A 24,792-nucleotide genomic window follows, 5' to 3' on the forward strand; every position below is an offset into this window, starting at 1 on the left:
TTTCCTTAATCTCTTGTCTCATTAAAATAGATACAGAATTTGGGTTGGCTGTTAGATTAGCTTACTGAGAAATTAGACAATTTGTAAAGGATGTCAGAATTCTCAAGAGATAGATGGGGAGATGTATGAAAGAAAATGAGAAAGGGAGCCTATGATAATGATCTAGTAGTGGTTTTATGGTAACTGAGCTTTATTTGGTGCTTTTTTTAGTCGTGAGAACTGTGTGCTTGGCAGTTTGGCTTACACTTTATTTCTTAAAAATGTAAATATTTGGAGTCCTCTTAACTGCTTCTTTACACATTTCACTCTCAGTTTTGTTGTTTTGCTTCTTAACAGGAATTTGTAATCAGCATATATTGCATTTCTTTTATAGTTTTATGACCTTTGTGAACTGTTCAGAACTGGAGGTCAGGTTCCTGACACAAACTACATATTTATGGTATGTAAACACCACTGATATCAAGTGCTTGTTTAACATGGAAAGGATCTGACTTATTAAATGTAAATTGCATAATAATTTTTTGCCATGTGACAGTCCCCATTTCAGTATATGAAAAGGTGTGTATTAGTCCATTTTCATGCTGCTGATAAAGACATACCCGAGACTGGGCAAGTATAAAATAAAGAGGTTTAATGGACTTACAGTTTCACATGGCTGGAGAGGCCTCATAATCATGCAGAAGGCAGGCAGGACCACGTCACATCTTATATGGATGGCAGCAGGCAAAGAGAGAGAGAGAGACTGTGCAGGGAACTCTTGTTTTTAAAACCATCAGATCTCACGAGACTTACTATCATGAGAACAGCACAGGAAAGACTTGCCCCCATGGTTCAATTACTTCCCACCGAGTCCCTCCCACAACATGTGGGAGTTCAAGATGAGATTTGGGTGGGGACACAGCCAAACCATATCAAAGTGATTGTGTACTTTTCTACATTTAACTATGTCCTCTAATTAATTGCCTTAGTAAGCCACTGTAGATAGGGTTGGGTAATAGCTATCAGTAATGAGTGGGCATAAAAATAACCCAGAACCCCTGGTTTAAGGCATAAATCTTCAATTGACTATTATTTATTCAAACTTTTCGAGCATTCATTTTTATCTCTTGTTAATCTATGGATGGATGAATATACATACATACACATTTGCTATTAAGGTAGATGTTTGCTTTTCTTTTGGAATGTAGTGTTACTGTTGAACTTTTTCTGGATCCTTCTCTCATTATCTTTCCTTCTGAAAGTTTCTGGGTCACTTTCCTTTTTTTTTTTTTTTGAAATGGAGTCTCGCTCTGTTGCCAGGTTGGAGTGCAGGTGTGATCAGCTTATTGCTACCTCTGCCTTCCGGGTTCAAGTGATTCTCTTGCCTCAGCCTCCTGAGTAGCTGGGATTACAGGCGCGTGCCACCATGCCCAGCTAATTTTTGTATTTTTACTAGAGACGGGGTTTCACCATGTTGGCCAGGATGGTCAGGATCTCTTGACCTCCTAATCTGCTGGCCTCGGCCTCCCAAGGTGCTGGGATTACAGACATGAGCCACCGCACTTGGCCACTTTTCTTTCAGTTGTTTTCCTATTGGTGTAATATTGGCCCAAGTCAGATATTAATGGGAAGTGTAAATAGTATATTATCATATATGGTTGTTAAATGCAAAACTGAACCTAGAACGCTGTTATAATTATGGTATTTGTTTTTACAAAAAAATTTTTTTTCTTCAAGTAGGCAGCTCTTCCAATACAGTTAAAATGATTTCTTAAAATAGAAAATTATTTTATCTGGGCATGGTGGTGCACACCTGTAGTCCCAGCTACTTGGAGGCTGAGGTGGGATGATTGTTTAGGCTCAGGAGTTCTAGACCAATCTGGGCAACATAGTGAGACCCCCATCTCTAAAAAAAAAAAAAAAATTGAATTTTTAAAAATTAAATTACTTAAAAAATACTGGTTAACAGGTGACCAAATCAACTAATGTAGGTAATAGAGGATTGAAAAAAATGGTGGTTTTGCCAGGTATGGTGGCTCACCCCTATAATCCCAGCACTTTGGGAGGCCGAGGTGGGCAGATCACAAGGTCAGGAGTTTCAGACCAGCCTGACCAACATGGTGAAACCCCTGTCTCTGCTAAAAATAGAAAAATTAGCCAGGTGTGGTGTCGGTGGGCGCCTGTAATCCCAGCTACTCAGGAGGCTGAGGCAGGAGAATCACTTGAACCCAGGAGGTGGAGGTTGCAGTGAGCCGAGATTGCGCAACTGCACTCCAGCCTGGGTGACAGAGTGATACTCTGTCTCGAAAAAAAAAAAAAAGCGAGAAAATGGTGGTTTTTCAGGGAAAGTTCTTGAGAGAATGGCACAGCAGATTCTTGTAGGTTTCCCTGGAGTCCAAAATCTTGTTTCTATAAACATTTAATAGAAACAGTTTGTTTACTTCTATTTAAATTTTTGTTAAAATCAAATTTCCAAATATTTCAGTATGTAACTTTTTATTGTAGTTATGAACCATGAGTTTGTGCAGTTTGATGTAATTTGAAAAGAATATTATGGCTATTGTATTGTTTGTAACTGTACACTTTTACTTCACAGGGTGATTTTGTAGACAGAGGTTACTATAGTTTGGAGACCTTCACTTACCTTCTTGCATTAAAGGCTAAATGGCCTGATCGTATTACACTTTTGCGAGGAAATCATGAGAGTAGACAGATAACACAGGTCTATGGATTTTATGGTAAGAACTCCTATTTCTCTGATTCTGAATATTATTTTACTTTCCTCTTTGGAAAACAAAGCTACACAAGTCATACACATGCTTTATGTATAGTATTTTCCCCACATCCTCACTCCTTCACTCCTCCCCAACAATTGAAAATCTTATGCTGGAGAGATTACTGTTAACTTTTTGGTGTGCATCTTTCTAGATCTGTGCCTCAAAGTGTAGTCCTTAGTTTATCTTGCTGGAATCACCTGGGTTCTCATTAAAAATGTAGATTGTGGGCTGGATGGGGTGGCTCACACCTGTAATCACAGCACTTTGAGAGGCTGAGGCAGGCGGATCACAAGGTCAGGAGATCGAGACCATCCTGGCCAATATGGTGAAACCCCGTCTCTTCTAAAAATACAAAAATGAGCTGGGCGTGGTGGTGCATGCATGTAATCCCAGTTACTCGGGAGGCTGAGGCAGGACAGTCGCTTGAACCAAGGAGTCGGAGGTTATGGTGAGCCAAGATCACGCCATAGCACTCCAGCCTGGCGACATAGTGAGCCTCCGTCTCAAAAAAACAAAACAAAACAAAACAAAAATGTAGATTGCTGGGCCTCGCCACAGATTTATTAATCAAAATATTTTGGAGTGGGAATCTAGAATCTGCTGAAGGTGAATGTTCTGCACAAATTGGAGAGTCCATTCTCATCTATTTTGTGTGTGTGTGTATTTATGTGTGTTTATATATGTACAAACACACACTAAAATGGGGTCATACCTGAATTTTTGACTTTATTGTCATGTTTATAGCTGCATCATATACCATATGGATGTACCATAATTGATGTATCAGTTTTTTCTCTATCATTGGACTTTAGAGTTGTTTTTAAGCTGCTATTACACATCCTTTTACATATATCTCTGTATGCTCACTCCAGAGAATGCTAGGACCTCAGGGATCAGAAGCAGAACTTAGTCATAAAAAGCAAAATAGGCCAGGCGCAGTGGCTCACCCCTGTAATCCCAGCACTTTGGGAGGCCGAGGCGGGTGGATCACCTGAGGTCAGGAGTTTGAGACCAGTCTGACCAACTAAACCCCGTCTCTACTGAAAATACAAAAGTTAGCCGGGCATGGTGGTGGGGGCCTGTAATCCCAGCTACTTGGGAGGCTGAGGCAGGGAGAATTGATTGAACCCAGGAGGTGGAGGTTGCAGTGAGCCAAGATTGCGCCATTGCACTCCAGTCTGGGCAACTGAGCGAGACTATGTCTCAAGAAAGAAAAAAAAGCAAAATAGCTACTTCTCTAAAACTTTTATTTGGTTGAAAGTTACAGAGAGAGAGAGAGAGAGAGCGCTTATTAGGAACCCCCTTGAAGGAAATATAATTATCAAGATTATGAATTTGGATTTTCCTTGAGCACAATTAAGGCAGATATTGAGAGATTAAACATTAATTGCAGAACCCTTTAGTTTTAAATTTTATATTTTGAATTATCTTCTGTCATTATAAAGATAGGCTGGGCTGGGCGTGTTGGCTCATGCCTGTAATCCCAGCACTTTAGGAGGCCGAGGCAGGCAGATCATGATGTCAGGAGATTGAGACCATCCTGTCTAACATGGTGAAACCGCGTCTCTACAAAAAATACAAAAATTAGCTGGGCATGGTGGCGCTTGCCTGTAGTCCCAGCTACTCGGGAGGCTGAGGCAAGAGAATCGCTTGAACCTGGGAGGTGGAGGTTGCAGTGAGCTGAGATTGTGCCATTGCACTCCAGCCTGGGTGACAGAGCGAGACTCTGTCTCAAAACAAAACAAAACAAAGGTACTCTGAACTCTCTTACTCTTCAGTTTGTCTGCCATTATCAATTAGAGAAACTTTGATAATTGTTTTTATATAATTTTTTAAATACTTGTAAAGTTAGATAGTATTTGTCTCCTTTCTTTTTTTTTTTTTTTTTTTTTTTTTTTTGAGGCGGAGTCTCACTCTGTCGCCCAGGCTGGAGTGCAGTGGCCGGATCTCGGCTCACTGCAAGCTCCGCCTCCCGGATTTACGCCATTCTCCTGCCTCGGCCTCCCGAGTAGCTGGGACTACAGGCGCCCACCACCTCGCCCGGCTAGTTTTTTGTATTTTTCAGTAGCGACGGGGTTTCACTGTGTTAGCCAGGATGGTCTCGATCTCCTGGCCTTGTGATCCGCCCGTCTCGGCCTCCCAAAGTGCTGGGATTACAGGCTTGAGCCACCGCGCCCGGCCTATTTGTCTCCTTTCTACAAGTTACTTCTTATTTTCCTTCACAAAATAAACACCAATTGAAATACAACTTTTGGATCAATATTTTAGATACCATACTATGATATTAGCTCAGTGAAAATACTAAAACTAATGTTATCAAAACACACACACCTACTATATATATGTAACTAATGCTACATGCATAATATATAAAACGCATATTGTTATATATGACTAATATATGACATGTTTTTTATATGTGACTGTTTTTATATATACAGTTATACTCCAGAATTTCATCAATGTAGGGCTAAAGGGGAAAAAAATGGGGTGAGGAAGGAGGACATTTTAATCAAGGTGCCTTGACTGAGGAAAATGACAGCAACACAAAATCTAGTATTGAACTTTCTTGTTCCCAGAGCTCTGTTCTTGTAGTGGTGTTGTATGGTTTTGTTTAATAAAATGAAGCTTAACAGCTCCTCGGGAATCAGATAATTTTAGTTATTATAAGACTTACATTGATTTTAAAGGAATAAGATATCCCTATATAACTTTACACTGGGCCTTCAGTTCACACTGATAAACACATGCTGGGCAGTTACTATAGAGCCAAGCTCAAGATCCCTGCCTGCAACCTGAGCTCATTGGTAGGGCTCTCTTATGCCAAGTTTACATAACAATCTTGCTTCACATAGATATATAATTGAGAAAATCTTGGGGAGTGGTCATAACCTGCAGACTTCTTTCCTATATCATTTTCAGCTTCACTTAAGGCAATAGTGGTATGTCAGGTTTTTTTTTTTCTAAAATTATGGAAGAAGTCAAAGTGCAGAGCTTCCATGGTGTTAACAGAAGAAGTGTGTACCCTATTAACTATGTAGACAGTCAGGGTATAGTGGCTCACACCTGTAATCTCAGCACTGTGGGAGGCTTGAGGTAGGAGGATTGCTTGAGCTCAAGAGTTCAAGACCAGCCTGGACAACATAGGGAGACCCCCATTTCTACCAGAAATAAAATTAGTCAGGTGTGGTGGCACATGCCTGTAGTTCCAGCTATTCGGAAGGCTGAGGTGGTAGGATCGCTTGAGCCCAAGTGGTTGAGGTTACAGTGAGCTGTGATCTTGCCACTGCTGATTGCGCCACTGTATTCCGACTTGGGCGACAGAGTGAGACCTTATCTCAAAAACAAAAAGCTATGGAGGCAGCAGAAAGAGTGTTCAACTGGGAATTTGTAAGAACCTGACTGGCAGTCTGTCCTCAGTTGTGATCCACTGAAGCTCAAGTGTTTAGTTGGACAATTTGCAGAAAATCTCAGAAGAGACAACTTAGCCCTGAGAAGAGTTAGGAATTGCTCATGTTCCTATAACTAAGGGTCCTCTAATTTGTTTGATCTGATTATCCTGCTAGAATGGTCTCCTTAACTAAATTTATCTGTTTACCAGAATTACCTAATATTAACATAACTGTAAAAACATTTGCTTCAGGTTGTGTGAAATTTGTATTTGACTCTTCTAATGATAGCATTTTGGTTAATAATTTCAGCTGCTTCTTAGGTCCATTCCAGGAATGAAGAGCAGTACTACATCCTTAGGAAATACAGTCATGTGCCACATAATGACATTTCAGTCGATGATGGACTGTATATACAACAGTGGTCCCGTAGATATAACGCAGTTGAAAAATTCCTATTGCACAAATACTTACCCTTGTGTTACTATTTCCTTACGATATTTAGTACAGTGACATGCTTCACAAGTTTATAGCCTAGAAGCAATAGGCTATATCATATTGCTTAGGTGTGTAGTAGGCTAGACCATCTGGGTTAGTAAGGATATGTGATGATGTTCACACAATGACAAAATCACCTAACAATGCATTTTTCAGAATGTATCCCCATGATTAAGGGACATATAACTGTATATAGTTAGTCACTAGTGTTCTTTTGGCTCTATGTGGAGGTCCTGGTAGGACTAAATATGTGTCATATCTTGCTGTCCTAGTTTAAGCTGAATTTCTGTTATACTGAAAGCTGCTCTAGTATTGGATATATTGTTTATTTTTATTGGCAGATTCATTAATTAAAACCCTTCTGTTTCTTTCACAGATGAGTGCCAAACCAAATATGGAAATGCTAATGCCTGGAGATACTGTACCAAAGTTTTTGACATGCTCACAGTAGCAGCTGTAAGTTTCTATTTTTAAAGTCTCATGTATGTTCCTGCCAATAACACATTGCATATTTTTATCTAGTTGTCATCTCAATTGTGTTGATATCTTTAGTATTCATTGATGAATTTAGATATGCCTGAGGTTATATGTTCAACTCTTTGTTATCCTTTTTTGCTAGTTAATAGATGAGCAGATTTTGTGTGTCCATGGTGGTTTATCTCCTGATATCAAAACACTGGATCAAATTCGAACCATCGAACGGAATCAGGAAATTCCTCATAAAGGAGCATTTTGTGATCTGGTTTGGTCAGATCCTGAAGATGTGGATACTTGGGCTATCAGTCCGCGAGGAGCAGGTTGGCTTTTTGGAGCAAAGGTCACAAATGAGGTAAAGCCAGCATTTTTGGAAAAGTAATTTGTAGATTGCTAATGGACTGCATAGAGAACTATGGTGGTCCTAGATAACTAACTTGTAGTCTAGCTTACTCAAAATATGGTGGCTGTGGATATTAAATTTCTAGTTTAGTTATTAATGTATGTCTTTTTTTTTTTTTTTTTTGAGACGGAGTCTCGCTCTGTCACCCAGGGTGGAGTGCTGTGGCTGGATCTCAGCTCACTGCAAGCTCCGCCTCCCGGGTTCCCGCCATTCTCCTGCCTCAGCCTCCGGAGTAGCTGGGACCACAGGCGCCCGCCGCCTCGCCCGGCTAGTTTTTTTGTATTTTTTAGTAGAGACGGGGTTTCACCGTGTTCGCCAGGATGGTCTCGATCTCCTGACCTTGTGATCCGCCCGTCTCGGCCTCCCAAAGTGCTGGGACTACAGGCTTGAGCCACCGCGCCCGGCCATGTATGTCTTTTTTTAACGGTTAAATAAGATCACACAGCGAAAGCACCTACTCCAGCATCCACTTGGTAATAGTGGATAAAGTAAATGTTCTTTTCCTTTTTTTTTTTTTGAGATGGAGTCTTGCTTGCTGTGTCGCCCAGGCTGGAGTGCAGTGGCATGATCTTGGCTCACTGCAACCTCTGCCTCCCAGGTTCAAGCAATTCTCCTGCTTCAGCCTCTTGAGTAGCTGGGACTATAGGCATACACCACCATGCCCGGCTAATTTTTGTATTCTTAGTAGAGACGGAGTTTCACCATGTTGGCTAGGCTGGTCTTGAACTCCTGACCTCAGGTGATCCACTCACCTCAGTCTCCTGAAGAGCTGGTATTACAGGTGTGAGCCACTGTGCCCGGCCGGCCCCCTTCCTTTCAAATACTGTAGTTAAGTAACAAAATGTCAAGACCAAACTAGGCAGTACTTTTTTTTGTTTGTTTGTTTTAAGACCTCAAATCACACAGATACAGACACTTTATTAGTTTCCTCTACAAGAGCCAATAACATCAATGTTTTTTTTTTTTTGAGACAGAGTTTCACTCATATTGCCCAGGCTGGAGTGCAGTGGCGCAATCTCGGCTCACTGCAACCTCTGCCTCCTGGGTTCAAGCAATTCTCCTGTCTCAGCCTTCTGAGTAGCTGGGATTACAGGTGTGCACCAACACGCCTGGCTAATTTAGTATTTTTAGTAGAGATGGGGTTTCACCATGTTGGTCAGGCTGGTCTTGAAGTCCTGACCTCAGGTGATCTGCCCACCTTGGTTTCCCAAAGTGCTGGGATTACAGGCATGAGCCATCGCACCTGGCCTATGTCAATCTGTTTTTTTTTGTTTTTTTTTTTTTGAGGCGGAGTCTTGCTCTGTCACCCAGGTTGGAGTGCAGTGACTGGTCTTGGCGCACTGCCAGCTCCGCCTCCCAGGTTCTTGCCATTCTCCTGCCTCAACCTCTTGAGTAGCTGGGACTACAGGCGCCCGCCACCTGGCTAATCGTTTGTATTTTTAGTAGAGATGGGGTTTCACTGTGTTAGCCAGGATGGTGTCGATCTCTTGATCTCGTGATCCGCCCGCCTCAGCCTCCCAAAGTGCTGGGATTACAGGCGTGAGCCACCGCGCCTGGCCTTTTTTTTTTTTTTAAAACAGAAATCTCTGTTCATTTGAAATGCCAAGTAGATCCAAAGAAGGAAGATGGCAATTAAATACTTAAATTAATCAAAAGGCACTATGAGACCACCTAAAACCTACTGCCACAGTGGTAGTAGGCTAAGGAAGATCAAGCTACAGCAAATCATGTAATGTGAATGTTAGCGATTACATAGCAGGAAGCACATTTGCTTTCCAGAGGACTATGGTGCAGTGTTCCTTTGGGCCCAAGCGGATATTTGGCCAGGAAAGGATCAAGGTGGATGAAGGTAAAGCCAAATCAAAGGAATAGGTACAAAAGAGAATCCAAGCTACGTAGTCAAGCAGATGATGATGAATCAGGCTTCTTCCTCCCAAGAAACATTTGCTGCACTGTGCTGCTTCGCCCCTCCACTACCCCCAGCCCCCACCCCATGGCTGCTCAAGTCCAACTGCCTGTTCCTGCCTTACAGGGTGCTCAGCCACCGGGACTAGGTTTGGGGTTGCCCAGGGCTCTTGCCATAATTTAGCATAGACCTTGGGGAGAACTGCTCACACATGGGTTGGCTTCGTTGCTAGTTGTTCTCAACAAAGAAAACCCTGAAGCATTCACATGCAAGGTAGTCTGAGCTTCTCCAATCACAGTCAGACACCCCCACTATCCTCAAAAGTCTGAAATCTTGTAACAGCTGAGCTCTTGTTAAAGCTGCAAGACTCACAAAATCATCAAGGAAGCCAGAATGAGACAGTGCAGGTAGGAAGTCCCAGCAGTTAATCTCAACCCGTCTTTCTGCATTTCGGATAAGCTCAGATATACCTGATGTGGGATATTGAAAGCTACACTGGAGTAAGCTGGGTCTTCTGAATTTGTCATCAAATACCAAGGGAAAACAAGGGGTGGGGTGGATTTTATTCTTAAAAAACCTCAGAAGTAACTGTGTTATAAAGGGACATGATTGAATAGGTAAGAAATGGATTCTTCATTGTGAGTTTTCCTGATGGCTTCTGCAAGGATCATAGAGATGTCGATCACCTGTATTTTGGAGCGGTGCTTCATCTTGTCGTCCTGGGGTATGGTATTGGTGACTACTACTGCTTTAAAGCATGCGTTGTTGATATGAGAAATAGCTGGACCACAGAAGATACTTGGAGTCAAGATAGCATAAACTCTGGTGACTCCAGCTAAGAGAAGTTTGTCAGCTGCATGGCAGATTGTGCCACAAGTGTCAACCATGTCATCCACAAGGATGGCCACCAGATCCTTCACATCTCCCACAAGCACCATGCGATCCACTTAATTGGCCTTCTTTGTGAATCAAGGCAAAGTCCACATTCAGCCTGTCTTCTATGGAGTTCACTCTCTTAGCTCCACCAGCATCAGATGAGACAATAGTGCAGTTCTTCCGCTCAGAGATATTCTCCCTTATCCACTTCAGGACACCTAGGTCTGCATATAAGTAGTTCACTGGGATGTCAAAAAAAACCCCTGAATTTGAGAAGCATGTAGGTCCATGGTGATAATATGATCTGCACCTGCTACAGATAGCATATTTGCAACAAGCTTGGCTGAGATTGTCACCCGACTCTTGTCTTTCTTATCCTGCTGGGCATAAGGGAAGCATGGGATGACTGCAGTAAGCTGGCTGGCTGAAACAATCTTGCAGGTATTAATCATGATTAAAGGTGCCATTAAATTATTGTTGATTTCACCACAACCACTCCGAATGATGTAGACATTCTCTCCACGTACACTTTCGCCAATTTCCATACAGGTCTCCTAGTTGCTGAATTTCTTAGTCACTACCTTGCTGAGCTCCAGGCCCAGGCAGTCAGCAGTTTTCTGAGATAAGTCCTGGTGGGAGCTGCTGCTGAAGATTTTGATATTCAGGATCCTGGCCAACTATCCTAAGCACTCTTCACTAAGTGATCACTGCTGCTGCAGAGACTGGAATCAAAGTCGGTCCAGAGACTCAATGCTAACAGCTTTGTGATGCTACCCCACCATCTTCAAGATAGGCAATACTTTGAACTTTAACTGTTTTCAACTAAATACACACACACACACACGACTTTATATTGGGAAGCGCTCCAGCATCATAATGAAGTCAGAAAACTAGATTCTGATCCTGTATCAGTGCATCTTAATTTAGATAAGTTATTTATCTAGTCTGAGCTTTTGTTCCCTTAAGTTGCAAAAGAATAATCTCTTTCAGAATTATTGCAACATCTACACATACTATCAGTAAATTGTAGATACTGATAGTAATATCTTTATTATTAAATCAGAAAACACAAAATTTTGATTCATAGTACCTATTGAATGCTTTTTCTTCCAGAAATTTCTAACTATGTAGCTATACAGTTTCTATAGCTGTGTAGTTGACTCAGGCCAAAATTGCTCTGTTTGCCTAAACTTATTAAATTGTTGGGGATAATTATAGAGTGGGTTCTATAATCATGATGCATTTAGTAGTAATAGGATTTGGTATTTGAATGATTATTTTCTTACGTATGTAGGGTAATTGTTTTTTAAGTGCTAAATACTTACAGTGTCTTTCTAAATTGCAGTTTGTTCATATCAACAACTTAAAACTCATCTGCAGAGCACATCAACTAGTGCACGAAGGCTATAAATTTATGTTTGATGAGAAGCTGGTGACAGTATGGTCTGCTCCTAATTACTGCTATCGTTGTGGAAATATTGCTTCGATCATGGTCTTCAAAGATGTAAATACAAGAGAACCAAAGTTATTCCGGGCAGTTCCAGATTCAGAACGTGTTATTCCTCCCAGAACGACAACGCCGTATTTCCTTTGAGGCCTTCGCCCATCCTGCTGACCCATTTTTCTGCCCTCTTCTTACCCCAATTTTCTTGTATTACCTTCTACAATATACTTTTTATTGAGCACTTTGCTGCTGAAATGCTGCCTCTTGCCTTTTTTTTTTTTTTTAAATTTTAAATTATCTAAATTTATTGTTTGTTGTGGTGTCTATAGCAAAGTTTTTCTATCAATTTTCCCGCCATCCCATCCCCACCCTGGACTCATTTGAGAAGACTTGAGAAATGTCTTCATACTCACACTGCTGCATGTAGCTCTTGCTTATTTACTGGTCTGGGAAACAGGATGTGTTTCCTTTTTTTAAAAGCCAATTGACAGATTACACCTAAATACTCCTCCTTTTTGTATCATTCAGCCTTTTGTTTTAGTTTGGTAAGTTTTAAGAAATTTCAGCAGCAAAGTTGTTATTCAGTGGGCACGATGGACTCCAAATGCCTCAAGTTGTGTATACCTGTCCCAGATGTAAACTTCATTGTCCTTTGTTGGATGATATTTTAAATGGATATAAAATAAATTGGTCTAAAGGGCTGCCCTCCTTGTTGTGTTTTTAAATTTTAGTTAAAAACTGCTACAGCTTATGACTTTGTACATTAAGATAATTGTATTGATCTTTTTTCAGATTCCTTGTATTTTTAATAAAGTAATCTTAAATAAAAGATAGGTTAAGTGTTAGAAATTTTAAACAGCTTACATTGTTAGTGTAAAGTTATCTTTTCTTTTTTCCTAATCAGAGTTCTTGACCCTTTGGTTATTGAGTTTAAAACTTCAATTGAAATTCAATAGTATTTATTTTTTAAAAAAATCACTAAACTGTGCCTAAAGAACATAACTGCCATATTAATGTTTTGGTTTATATCCTCTATAGTAATAGAAAAACATTTAATACTTGTAATGCTGATGTGTTAATTTGATACCAGTTGAGTAGAATGTGATCAATCCAGTTTACAATCTATCATGAGTATTATTAACTAAAATCTATGTACTTTTCAATAGGAATCATTCTTCTCTTGCTGTAACACTTGACCTTAACTTTTAGAAAGTGTTCATTTTTAAACTGCAACTGGAAAGGTTGAAAAGTCAGGACTCTTGTATTTGTGAACTGTAATCTGAAGCAGATTATTTAAAGTGTAGAAAAAGAAACAAGTTCTTTTTTGCAAAGATCTGTGATTCCATATTTCAGCTTTGTGTAAGTAATTTGAATATCCAAAGGGTTGTGATGATCAGTTCTTAATATGCAACTGTCCACTTAATAAGGACAAGTATTCCAGTATCTCTTATGACTGTAGTCATAAATGATGTTGGAATGCACCATTTTGTGAAATAGTTGGTATCCCTTTACTATAATTAATTTTTGTCATTCCGGGAAATATTTGTGAAGCCAGCCAATTAATAAAGCACTTTAGCATCTGTTCAGGTAGTTTTGAAAACAAACTTTTCCCCTTCAGGATAAGAACTTCCAGGTTACCTAAAAATGCAATAAAAATCTTTATAGTCTAAGCTTCTTGGCATATAATTTTTCATCAGGGTTTTCTTTTACTAAATGAGCACAATACTGTTTTGATTTTATTTTTTTCCCTCAAACCACCAGCTCCTTACATAGTTTTTAATTATATAGCTATATGAAAGAGGTGGCTAAGACATTTGCTGCACACACTTGAACTAATGTTGGGTCAGTAACTTCGTGTTACTGCCCTGACACCAGTGTAATTCAGGTGGAAAGGTATTTTTATCTTACAGGGATATGTAGCTATGTATTTTACTAATTGTGAAACACTGGAAATTAATGATGCAGACAACTTGGTGTGGTCTTTGAACAGCTCTCTGCAGTATTTTTTTTTTTAATTTCCTGTTACCATATATTGTATTTAAGTGCTCGCTTTCTACTTAAGTTGTACCAATAGAACTGGTAACTCCCAGCCCTCCCTGTTTGACACTCCTTAGCTTAGATTGATGTAGTTGTTTTTGTTATCCCTATAATGTGACTTTTATTTTTAAGTCATCGTGTACTGCATTTGTTTGTCACTAGTTGGGCACGTGCCAATAATATTCTCTCCATTCCTTAACTGCCATCTCTGTTTTGCCTGATTTCTTTTCAACTGAATAATGGCTTTTTGCATGGAAAAAATAGTTTTTACTATTAGATGGGTAAAGGGAAGAGAGAGCTAATGTATTGGACTTTGTGAGCCTACAAGGAATATTTTGGATCCCTCCAATAAATAAGGGCTATGTACTATATAGAGTAATCATGTGGTGGAAGATACTTGCAAGTCATAGATTTATGGGCAGGAGGATTTGTTACTCCCTGTATCTAGGCTGAATGTAAAATCCCTTATGTTGTATCAATGGGGGTAAGAACTATTTTTATTTGCCTATGATATACTTGGTTTCTAATAAAGTGCCCTAGGCTCTAGTGAGAACTGTCTACTTTGAATTGCCATTTACTCCCTTTCTTCATTTGGCCGATATGCTCTTGGCTAGCTTTTTATAAGTTAATGTGTTTCCCTAAAAAGTTTCACTACTTTATTTGAGTGTGATCCTAAAATGCCTGGATCAATAGTACATCTCATATGCAACTTGCATCAGCTCCTATTCTGTCTGGATGTCTAGAACTGTTGGAAGATTTTGACGTCTTAAGCCCTAGGTTTTGCTTTGGGAAATAAGGTTTGAAATATTGTTCATTGCATTAAGATTTGTGTGTGTTTGCTTTGTAAGCCCAGCACCAGGTTTTGGAAAATGCCTGTACTGTGAAAGTAAATCAGGACTCTTTCTGAGCCTCTTTCATTGTCAGAAATAGAATTGCTTTCCATCAGCTTCCAGGAAATTGTGTATCTGAAGTCGAAGAGATTTAACAGCAAGAATCCCGATTTTTAAATGTAATTGTTTTTTAAATGCTAATGTTTGTAAAGCACCTTCAGTTCTTCGGATGAAAGGTGCTATATTCCCTCAGTGTAAATTAATAAAAAGATTATAGGAAGTTTGTCAAAAAATTTAATGCATAGTCTGTAGTATGTCCTGACAAGAAGTTAGCATTTTATATAAGAAATTAAAAAATGCTTATTCCTCCACTTGGTTGCTTGACTGGTAAACAAAAGTGAAATCTTTTTTTTTGTTTTGTTTTGCATTTGACTCTGAGCTAAGTGTTCCAACTCTTTAAAGGCAATGTTTATTGTTACAACCTCGATCCAGTGCCCAGAACTATGCTTCATGAGATCATTACAACTCTTTAAATTGTGTATTTACAGTGTGCAGTGATGCTGATGAAATACACAGTAGTAAACCAAAAAGAAACATTTGGAAAGTCCCCTAGCATAATGCCAGACACACTAGACGCTTGGGGAAGGTTGGTTCTGCATTCCCCTCCTGTTAGTTTTCTATTTCTCTATCAACTTCTTGGTGAATTTGTGCCTTTACCCTCATGAGAGTAGGCTTATGCTGGCTTAGATCATTCAAATGTTTTCTTAATTCAAAAATGCGTGGCATTTATAGGTTTGTGTTGTCAACAAAAATACTACATAAGTATATTCCACTCAATCCCTAGGCACCCACTATTCTCAGCAGCACTCTGCTTTTGTATATAAATGGTGGGTTATAAAAGACTGCATGGAGGCATTATGGAATAGCACAGGCTTTGGGATCAGATCTAGGTTAAAACCCCAGCTCTGCCATGCAGTAATAGCAACTAACCTGTATTCAGCATATGTAGCTAAATTGTTACGTTCTTTATTTTGTGATGCCCTTGCTATGGGTCTATAACTATATTACCTTTAATTTTTTTTTTTTCTTGGTAGAGAGGGGGTCTCCCTATGTTGCCCAGGCTAATCTTGAACTCCTGGCTGAAGAGATCCTCCTATCTCGGCCTTCCAAAGCACTGGGATTACAAGCATAAGATTCTGTGCCCAGCCCAAACTTTAATTAATTTTGTTCATCCTTCTCTAGAACTTTTTTCCCCAGATGAGGAAATAGGCTTAGAGAGGACAGGTGACTTGTTTAAGGTTGCACAGGAGAGCTGGAACTTGAATCCCTAGCAGGCACACCAGAGTACATCTTTAGCCCTCTATTTTAAGCAATATTGGTTATTGTAGCTGTGTGACCCTGAACAAATTGAATTTTCTGAATCTTAAATTTCTGTGTCTAAAATAAGAGAGTATCAGACAGGGTTAATCTCAGAATTAAAAATAGCACACACAAAGCACCCAGTGTCTGGTCCAAAGCTGCTTTTTATTAAGGGCTCATACTCATAGGCCATTTGTTCAAATTCATTGTAGTTGGGAAGAATAATCCAAGGCAATGTGTAATTGCTAACATAGTATAGATTTTGTAAGTACAACACATCTGGAGAAGGAAATGTTCGATGTAGGATGGAGTAATTGGCGAAAATACAGAGGAAGTGTGAATTAAATGTGGTCTGGAATGATGGGATTTGTGTCTTACAGAGTAAAAACAACCAGAGATCACTTGGACACAATGTGAAGACTTGAGGATCCTTTTTGGGAAGGCGTAAGAAATGAATAGCTTCTGTTCTATTGACAATATCTGATATATATCAGTGAGGATTGGTCAGTTATAGAAGATGCTAAAAAGCAGGCAGTGGTTTTTTAATAAGGAATGTAATAAATGTATTTCAAGATTACTTCCCTAGTGAGTTGATGATCCCCCTTCGTCTGACACAAATTATTCTGGAGTTCTTTCCTCTGGCTTGATAATATGGGTGGAAACTGGTGGTTGAGGTTGAGCTGATTTGTGGTTCTGTGACTAGAATTACATGAAATACTAATTTGGGGGGCCAACAGAGATTTGACATTTTTTCTTTGTCAAAGCAATTTTTCAAATCCTGCTACAACTTACCATCAGTATTACTTCATAAATGGAAAGTCATTTTACCATTAAAGATATAGGTAGGACCATCTCAGAAGAAAAGACAGCTCTTTACGCCAAATACATTTGGTTTTATGAAAAACTAGTATCCTAATATTTGCCATTTATGGAGATCAATGAGGGATTTTCCCCACCCCAATGTTGACATGTACTACTCGAGGCTGTCATATTATTGAGGCATAAAAGATGTTCTAATAAAATGGAAGTGGCTTAAGAGAAAGTTTTATGCCGCCTCCCAACTCTGAACAGATGCTAAGAATTTACTAAACAAGTGCACACAGGAGGAGTGATTTAGAGAGGCCTTCCCACCTTCAAGAATTTTATAATACGTTAATGAGCTGAGTCTTATTTTCAGGGATGGCTTTGTTAAAGCAGAAGACGATGGGTAACTAATTATGCTTATGAAAGGCAGTTTTGCATGCTTGTCTGTCAAAAAATACAGTAACATTTATTTTAAAATTGATTAATTGGTGTAGAACTTGCAATGGTCACAGAATCAGGATGGTCGGCTTACATTCAGGGATGAAATTTGTCCAGGCCTTTCAAAATAGAACACGTTGCTTTTAGTATGGCATTGGTTCTGTTTGCAGTACTGATTTTTCTTTCACGGTAATTAAAAAAAATCTTGCTTTCTTAAAAGCCTGCACCCAAGCTAGTGATCTTTTCTGCAGAGGACTGAGCATCCCAACCATGCTTTATTTTGGTGGATTCTTACAGTTTTCTGGCTGGGTCCTTTTTGAAGGGTAGCTGTGAGCTGTGAGACAATTTCAGCAAGATGTAGGGACAAGGATCGCATTCGAGGTGGCTTAAAAGGAAACACGTGTGTGAGAGTTGCCTCACTGTCTCACCTGCTAGAGGAAACTGGGAGATTTCAGGGTTTGTTTTCGGTCCTGGCGTGGTGCAGAGGTGGAGGGGCGCCAGCAGGTGTGTGGGATGCAGGACGCAAAGCCAGGAGAACCTGGGGCAGGTGTCTGGCGCCGGGGGTGCAGTTCCTATTTTTTGGCGCTTGGTGGCGCTCGGGTCTCCTCCGGCCCTGCTAGCAATCTCTAAGGCACCTCCGCTGCCACCTGCAGTCTCAACCAAACCTCTGGGTGGGCAGCGCGGGATGTGATGGGCCGAGCGTCCAATCGACTGACAGGTTTCCGTCCACACTACTGAGCTAGCCAATGGGAGCCGAGGAGAGGCGCGGAGAAGGCGGGCCCCGCGGCAAGCCTGGCAGAGGCGCGAGGCCCTCCTCCCGCCTCTCCGCCTACTCCAGCCTCCGCCGCCTCAGCTTCCCGAGCGAGCCCTGCGGCCGCCGGAGCAGCTCCCGCGGCGGAGCAGGAGCCGGATGGTCAGAGGAGCCCGGCAGCCCCAGCAGCCGCGGAGTCGCCTGGCCCCCAGGTGGGGCAGGGGCTGGGTGGAGGCCGGGGTTGGGGATGGGGCGGGGACCAGGGAGCGGGCCCAGGGGCAGCGGCTCGGGGCCGCGGAGCATTCGGGGCGCAGAGACCGGAGGGGCGGGGGGTGCAGGCTGGGGGATCTGGGGGGCGCCTGGAGGCGGCGGCGCGGGCTGGGCGCGATCGCATCCTCGAGGCCAGGTGAGAGGGGCGTGTGAGGGAAGGGGCGCCGAGGAGTGAGGCTGGCGGCGCGGGGCCGGGAGGGGCAAGGCGCGCGCGCCCCCGGAGGGGCCGTGGAATGCGGGGGTCGCCGGGCCCGGAGAGGCGGGGCGTGGAGAGGGCAGTGTACGGTCGGGAGCGGATGGGCACAGGAAAGGGGAGGCTGGGGGAGCTTACGGGGGTGACGAGGCAGACAATGAGTAGGTGGAGGTGGGTGATTTTGGGGAGCTGGGCTGTGACGAGCAGGGGTTGAAGATGGGGTGAGGGACCAGGAAGGTTTGGGCTCAGGGGGAATTAGGGGAACGGTGAGTCCCAGGAGTGCTTGGTCTTGGGAAACAGGGCATAAGGCGTTTGTAAGGTCAGGTCTGGGCTTGGCGAGCCTGTGGTCCCAGAGGGTGGTCTGTTTAGTTCCTGACTGGCACGGTAGCGCCGGGAGATGTTTTCTTGTATATTACTTTTAGTTACTGTCTTATTTGTTTGGTCTGTAGACTGACTGGCACAGTGGAGAAACCGCCTCGAAAACGGAGAAGCAGGTAAGGCAGTACCTTCCTATTTTGCTTCATGTTTTTCTTTGCTTGGCTGCACCTGTGCCGTACTGCATAATTGTACACTGTCAGTAGATGAAGTTTCTTATTTATCCCCTTTTTAAAATAAAATAACCACATGCATGATTTTTCTTTTGAGGACTTCAAATTATTACCTCTATAGTCGATTTTTTTTTTTTTTTGGTATCTAAGATAATGTGGGAAATCTTGAGAGATCCTACTTTTTTACTTTATGATGTTGTGTTAGGATCTCAGCTAGTTTTTTTTTTTTTTTTTTTTTACCTTAGCCATAATTTCAGTTTCTCCTGCATCTCTGTTTAAAAAGCTCATCTTGGCTGGGGTGGCTCATGCCTTCAATCCCATGAGGCATGAGATTTGGGAGGCTGAGGCAGGAGGATCATTTGAGCCTGGGAGTTCAAGACCAGTCGGGGCAACAGAACAAGACTCCGTCTCTCTAAAAAATTGAAAAACTAGCCGGTCCCATAAATATACACACCTACTATGTACCCACAAAAACAAAAAATAAAATTAAAAAAAACCACAAAAACTAACTAGCTGAGCAGGTGTTGTGGACCTGTAGTCCCAGCTTCTCAAGAGGCTGAGGTGGGAGGATTGCTTGAGCCCAGGAAGTCAAGGCTGCAGTGATGCAGTGAGCCGTAATCATGCCACTGCACTCCAGTGTGGGGAACACAGCAAGACCCTGCCTCAAAAAATAAAAGAAACTAATTTTATTGAGCATCTACTATGTGCCAAGCACTGTGTGCGAATGCTCTATATGTATCTTCTCCTGTAATCCTCAAAGCACCCTAAGAGAATATGTAGTGTTGTCACTGTTTTACAGAAGAGGGAACTGTGACACAGAGGGGCCAAATATTTACCCAGAATCATGCATCTAGTAAAAGATAAAACCAGGATTTGAATCTAGACAGTCTGACTCCAGAGCTTAAGCTCTTAACTGTTATACCATAATGCTCCTAATAAATATACAATTGAAAGTAGCTTTTCTTATTGATTTATCTTTTGTCATTGGACACTGTGTGGTTAACTCGAATGGTTGAACCTTAGAAAAACAGAAACAAAGAGTTTAAGTAGTCCACAAACAAAATGAATTAGTCCTTGAGTAATGAAGACGAAGATATATTTATCACATAAACATTTTTGACTGCATTCCATGTGAGAGGTACTACATAGCAATTCTGTGTAGTCATTAGATGATTCCTTTTTCACAGATGTTGGCATTGGCCTAGAGAAAGTAAGCTACTGTAGTTATGTGACCAGTAGGACTACTTTCATAGTTAATATCTGGCAAGTTATTGATGTTAATAGACAGAAAATCTCAACAGTAAACAGACATGAAATGCTGATGGTGGAAGTGCCAACAGAATTTCTTTGTCACACTTTAGGCCTATGCTGTCCAATCCAGTAGCCATATGCAGGTGAGCACTCAAAATGCATCTAGCATGACTGAGGAACTAAATTTTTAATTTTATTTAATTGTAATTAAATTAACTTGACAAACTGCTACTTGATCACCTATTGGAAGATGTTCAAGTATGTTTTGAACAACTTGGGTATGTGAGTCTGTATTTTTCATCTGTCATTGTATGAAATCTAAATATATATCAAATATGTCCAATGAGAATTTAGTGTCTGAAATAAGTATAAAATACACACTAGATTTCAAGTTAGTACAAAAATCGAATACATAAAATTTCTCAGTAACTTTTTATATTGATAACATAGTGAAAAATATTTTAGGTATATTAGATTAAAGACTTTTTTTTTTTTTTTTTTTTTTTTTGAGACAGGGTCTGGCTCTGTCACCCAGGCTGGAGTGCAGTGGTGCAATCTCAGCATACTGCAACCTCCACCTCCTGGGCTCAAGCCATCCAGCCAGTTCAGCCTCTGGAGTAGCTGGGACTACAGGCGCCTGACACCTCACCCAGCTCTTTTTTTTTTTTTTTTTGTAGAGACAAGATTTGGCCATGTTGCCCAGGCTGGTCTCAAACTCCTGGGTTCAAATGATCCAACCACCTTGGCCTCCCAAAGTGCTGGAATTACAAGTGTGAGCTGCCATGCCTGGCTGTAAATAAAATTGTTACTAAAATTATTTTCACTTATTTTTTCCTGAGACAAAGTCTTACTTTTTTGCCCAGACTGGAGTGCAGTGATGTGATCTTGACTCACTGCAATCTCTGCCTCCTGGGTTCAAGCAATTCTCTTTCCTCAGCCTCCTGATTAGCTGGGATTACAGGCGCCCACCACCATGCCCGGCTAATTTTTGTATTTTTAGTAGAGACGGGGTTTCAACATGTTGGCCAGGCTGGTCTCAAACTCCTGGCCTCAAGTGATCTGCCTGACTAGGCCTCCCAAAGTGCTGGGATTACAGGTGTGAGCCACTGGGCCTGGCCTTCACTTATTTCTTTTTCCTTTTTATTTTTCTCCTGAGATAGGGCCTGGCTCTGTTGTCCAGGCCGAAGTGAAGTGGCACAATCACAGCTCACTGCAGACTTGACCTGGTAATCCTTCCACCTCAGCCTCCCAAGTACCTGGGACTACAGATGTGCACCACCATGCCAGGCTAATTTTTTGTTTTTTGTTAGAGACAGGGTCTCACTATGTTGCTCAGGCTGGTCTCAAACTCCTGTGCTCAAGTGATGCTCTAGCCTTGGCCTCCCAAAGTGCTAGGATTACAGGCGTGAGCCACCATACCCAGCCTTTCTTTTTATTTTTCCTAATATGGCTACTAGAAAATTAAAAGCTACATACATGTAACTTGCATTGTATTTATTTGCATTGTATTTCTTTTGGATAGCTCTGGTTTAACTCTCATTACCCCACTGCCAGACTCTTCAGTAGCCTTCTGACTGGTTTCCCTACCTTGAATCTGTAATTCCTTCCCTGTACTGTGCAAATCGATCTTGTAATTCTCATGCTTAGGATCCTTCTGTGCTTCCTCATTGCTTATTGAACATCATTCAGACTTTTAGCCTAATCATATAAAAAGATTGCCTTTATTTTACTTCTTCATACTTTCCCAGCCACAGTTAATACTTTGGCCGTAGCAATTTTCAATGATGGAACTATTAAATGTCTACATTTAAATGATTTAACTTTCTGGTGAACCTTCAAGATGAATTAATTGCCGCATGTAACTCTGTGCTCCATTTGCCGTTCCCAGAACTTATGTTCCCTCTTTGCTTTGGTTTTTTGTTTTTAGGGTTTTTTTTTTTTTTTTTAAAGACAGGGTCTCACTCCAGTCCAGGCTAGAGTGCAGTGGTGTGATCTTCTCGGGCCCAGGTGATTTCCCACCTCAGCCTCCCAAGTAGCTGGGACTACAGATGTGCACCACCATGCCCAGCTAATGTTTGCATTTTTTGTAGAGGTGGGGTTTTACCATGTTGCCCAGGCTGGTCGTGAACTCCTGGGGTCAAGCGATCCGCCTTCCTAAGCCTCTCAAAGTGCTGGGATTATAGGCGTCAGCCACTGTACCTGGTCTGCTTTGGGTTTTTGTATGTGATTTTTCTCTCTGGAATACTTTCTCCTTGCTTCTTGACAAGTCCCCTCCTTTAAGACTTTGCTCAGTGAGGGCTTCCCCTCACCCCCTCTCTGCTCCACCTCAATGGGTCCTGTCATGGCCTGTACATACACTTACATGAAATGGTCTGGGCTGAATTTGAATTCAGCTCTGTCAAATGTAGTTTGCGACATCATGTGCAAGTTAATAAGCCTGTCTCTGCCTCAGTTTCCTCATCTATGTAGTAGAAATAATAGTTCGGCCGGGTGCGGTGGCTCACGCCTGTAATCCCAGCACTTTGGGAGGCCGAGGTGGGCAGATCACCTGAGGTTGGGAGTTTGAGACCAGCCTGACCAACATGGAGAAACCCCGTTTCTACTAAAAATACAAAATTGACTGGGTGTGGTAGCGCATGTCTGTAATCCCAGCTACTCGGGAGGCTGAGGCGGGAGAATTGCTTGAACCCAGGAGGTGGAGGTTACAGTGAGCTGAGATTGCGCCATTGCATTGCAGCCTGGGCAACGAGAGCAAAACTCTGTCTCAAAAAATAAAAAGAAATAATTGTTTGACTTCCCTAAGGTTGTAAGGTGCCTAGGATAGTGCCTGGCACATAGAAGATACACAATAAATTTTAGATTAAAAAGCACCCATCACATATCTTTTATTTCTCACTTCTTTTCAAAATGAGAAGATTAAACATAAAGGCCAGAAGAAATGAAAGAAGCAGATAAAGCCAGTGGCAGAATTAGTGCATAGACCAGAAAGTCCTGCATCATTGCTAATGGTTGCTTTGGTGTTTGGCTCTGAGTTTTCTGGAGTAAAATGAAGAAGAAAATAAAGTTCAATTTTCAGATGCATGGTATCTCTAAAGTCAAACATATGTTGTGAGTTTTTAAAGATTGCTTCTTGGCCAGGTGTGGTGGCTCACGTCTATAATCCCAGCACTTTGGGAGGCTGAGGCGGGTGGATCACCTGAGGTCAGGAGTTTGAGACCAATCTGGCCAACATGACAAAACCCCATCTCTACTAAAAATACAAAAAATTAGCTGGGCATGGTGGCGTGTTCCTGTAATCCCAGCTACTCGGGGGGCTGAGGTCGGAGAATCTTTTGAACCTGGGAGGCAGAGGTTGCGGTAAGCCGAGATTGCGCCACTACACTCCAGCCTGGGCAACAGAGTGAGACTCCGTCTTAAATAAATAAATAAATAAAGATTGCTTCTTATGCTTCTCAATCCAAGTTGAGTTATTGCCAGTGAACAGTCTCCGCAGGGCAAAGCAATGTGGTTTTGGTGTATGGCTCTCTGATGGTTTGGCTTGATTCAGAGGTAAAGAGGGATGCATACACTGTGGGGAATATGTATTTTGTTCACTGTTTATCCCCAGCAGCTAGAATAGCATCTGGCATGTAGAGAACAGTTTATTGAATTTTTGAGTGAACAAATCCTTATGTAATTCTCCAGGAATTCAAGTAAGCATCAGGTCGCAATGAGTTTATTTTCTCAGTCCAGAATCATGAGGCTACATACTCTGCATGCCTGATTTAGATCAGATCCTGATCATGTCAGGATTTTGACCTGAATGGACAACCAGCATACATATGTAAAGGTCCTATGGGCAGGACCAAGATTTTCCTCAGAAAACAGTGCAGGGGTTGCTCTAAAGCTAGAAAACAAAATGTACAGTTAAGACCCCAAAGATGAATTATAGAATAAGACTGTAATGGTTGTCGCCAGATAGTTAGAAAAATAGGTGTTAGGCCGGGCGTGGTGGCTCATGCCTGTAATCCCAGCACTTTGGGAGGCCGAGGCGGGTGTGATCACGAGGTCAGGAGTTCGAGACCAGCCTGACCAAGATGGTGAAACTCCATCTCTACTAAAAATACGAAAGTTAGCCAGGCATGGTGGCGCATGCCTGTAATCCCAGTTACTCAGGAGGTTGAGGCAGGAGAATCACTTGAACCTGGGAGGCAGAGGTTGCAGTAGAACCTAGATCGCTGCACTCTGGCCTAGGCGACAGAGCAAGACTCCATCTCAAAAAAAAAAGGTATTAGTTGCCAGACATGGTGGCTCACACCTGTAATCCTAGCACTTTGGGAGGCCGAGGCAGGCAGATCATGAGATCAGGAATTTGAGACCAGCCTGGCCAACATAGTGAAACCGTCTCTACTAAAAGTACAAAAATTAGCCGGGCGTGGTGGCGGGTGCCTGTAATCCCAGCTACTTGGGAGGCTGGGGCAGGAGAATCGCTTCAACCTGGGAGGCAGAGGTTGCAGTGAGCTGAGACCACACCATTGCACTCCAGTCCAGGCAACAGAGTGAGACTCCATCTCAAAAAACAAAAA

The 24,792-nt window shown here is 41.8% G+C and overlaps 2 protein-coding genes and 1 pseudogene across 4 annotated transcripts in view; 2 read left to right on the forward strand and 1 right to left on the reverse strand.

Moving 5' to 3' along the window:
- The window catches only part of PPP6C (protein phosphatase 6 catalytic subunit), a 48,158-nt gene extending 33,252 nt beyond the window's left edge, over nt 1-14,906 (forward strand). The window contains exons 3-7 of one of the 2 annotated variants that reach the window (XM_025359041.1): nt 374-439; nt 2,576-2,717; nt 7,020-7,099; nt 7,263-7,472; nt 11,648-14,906. In XM_025359041.1, coding sequence (XP_025214826.1) covers nt 374-439; nt 2,576-2,717; nt 7,020-7,099; nt 7,263-7,472; nt 11,648-11,896 — 747 coding nt within the window. In that variant the 3' untranslated portion in view covers nt 11,897-14,906. The remainder of the gene's footprint in view (nt 1-373; nt 440-2,575; nt 2,718-7,019; nt 7,100-7,262; nt 7,473-11,647) is intronic. The other variant, XM_025359042.1, reaches the window with a different exon arrangement.
- LOC112607831 lies at nt 9,574-11,123 on the reverse strand (annotated as a pseudogene).
- Nucleotides 14,907-18,008: 3,102 nt separating the features above from the next.
- SCAI (suppressor of cancer cell invasion) overlaps nt 18,009-24,792 on the forward strand; it is a 191,699-nt gene continuing 184,915 nt past the window's right edge. The window contains exons 1-2 of one of the 2 annotated variants that reach the window (XM_025359040.1): nt 18,009-18,177; nt 18,878-18,922. In XM_025359040.1, coding sequence (XP_025214825.1) covers nt 18,125-18,177; nt 18,878-18,922 — 98 coding nt within the window. In that variant the 5' untranslated portion in view covers nt 18,009-18,124. The remainder of the gene's footprint in view (nt 18,178-18,877; nt 18,923-24,792) is intronic. The other variant, XM_025359039.1, reaches the window with a different exon arrangement.

Source organism: Theropithecus gelada, chromosome 15 (genome assembly GCF_003255815.1).
Source record: "Theropithecus gelada isolate Dixy chromosome 15, Tgel_1.0, whole genome shotgun sequence".
Taxonomy (NCBI): Eukaryota; Metazoa; Chordata; class Mammalia; order Primates; family Cercopithecidae; genus Theropithecus; species Theropithecus gelada.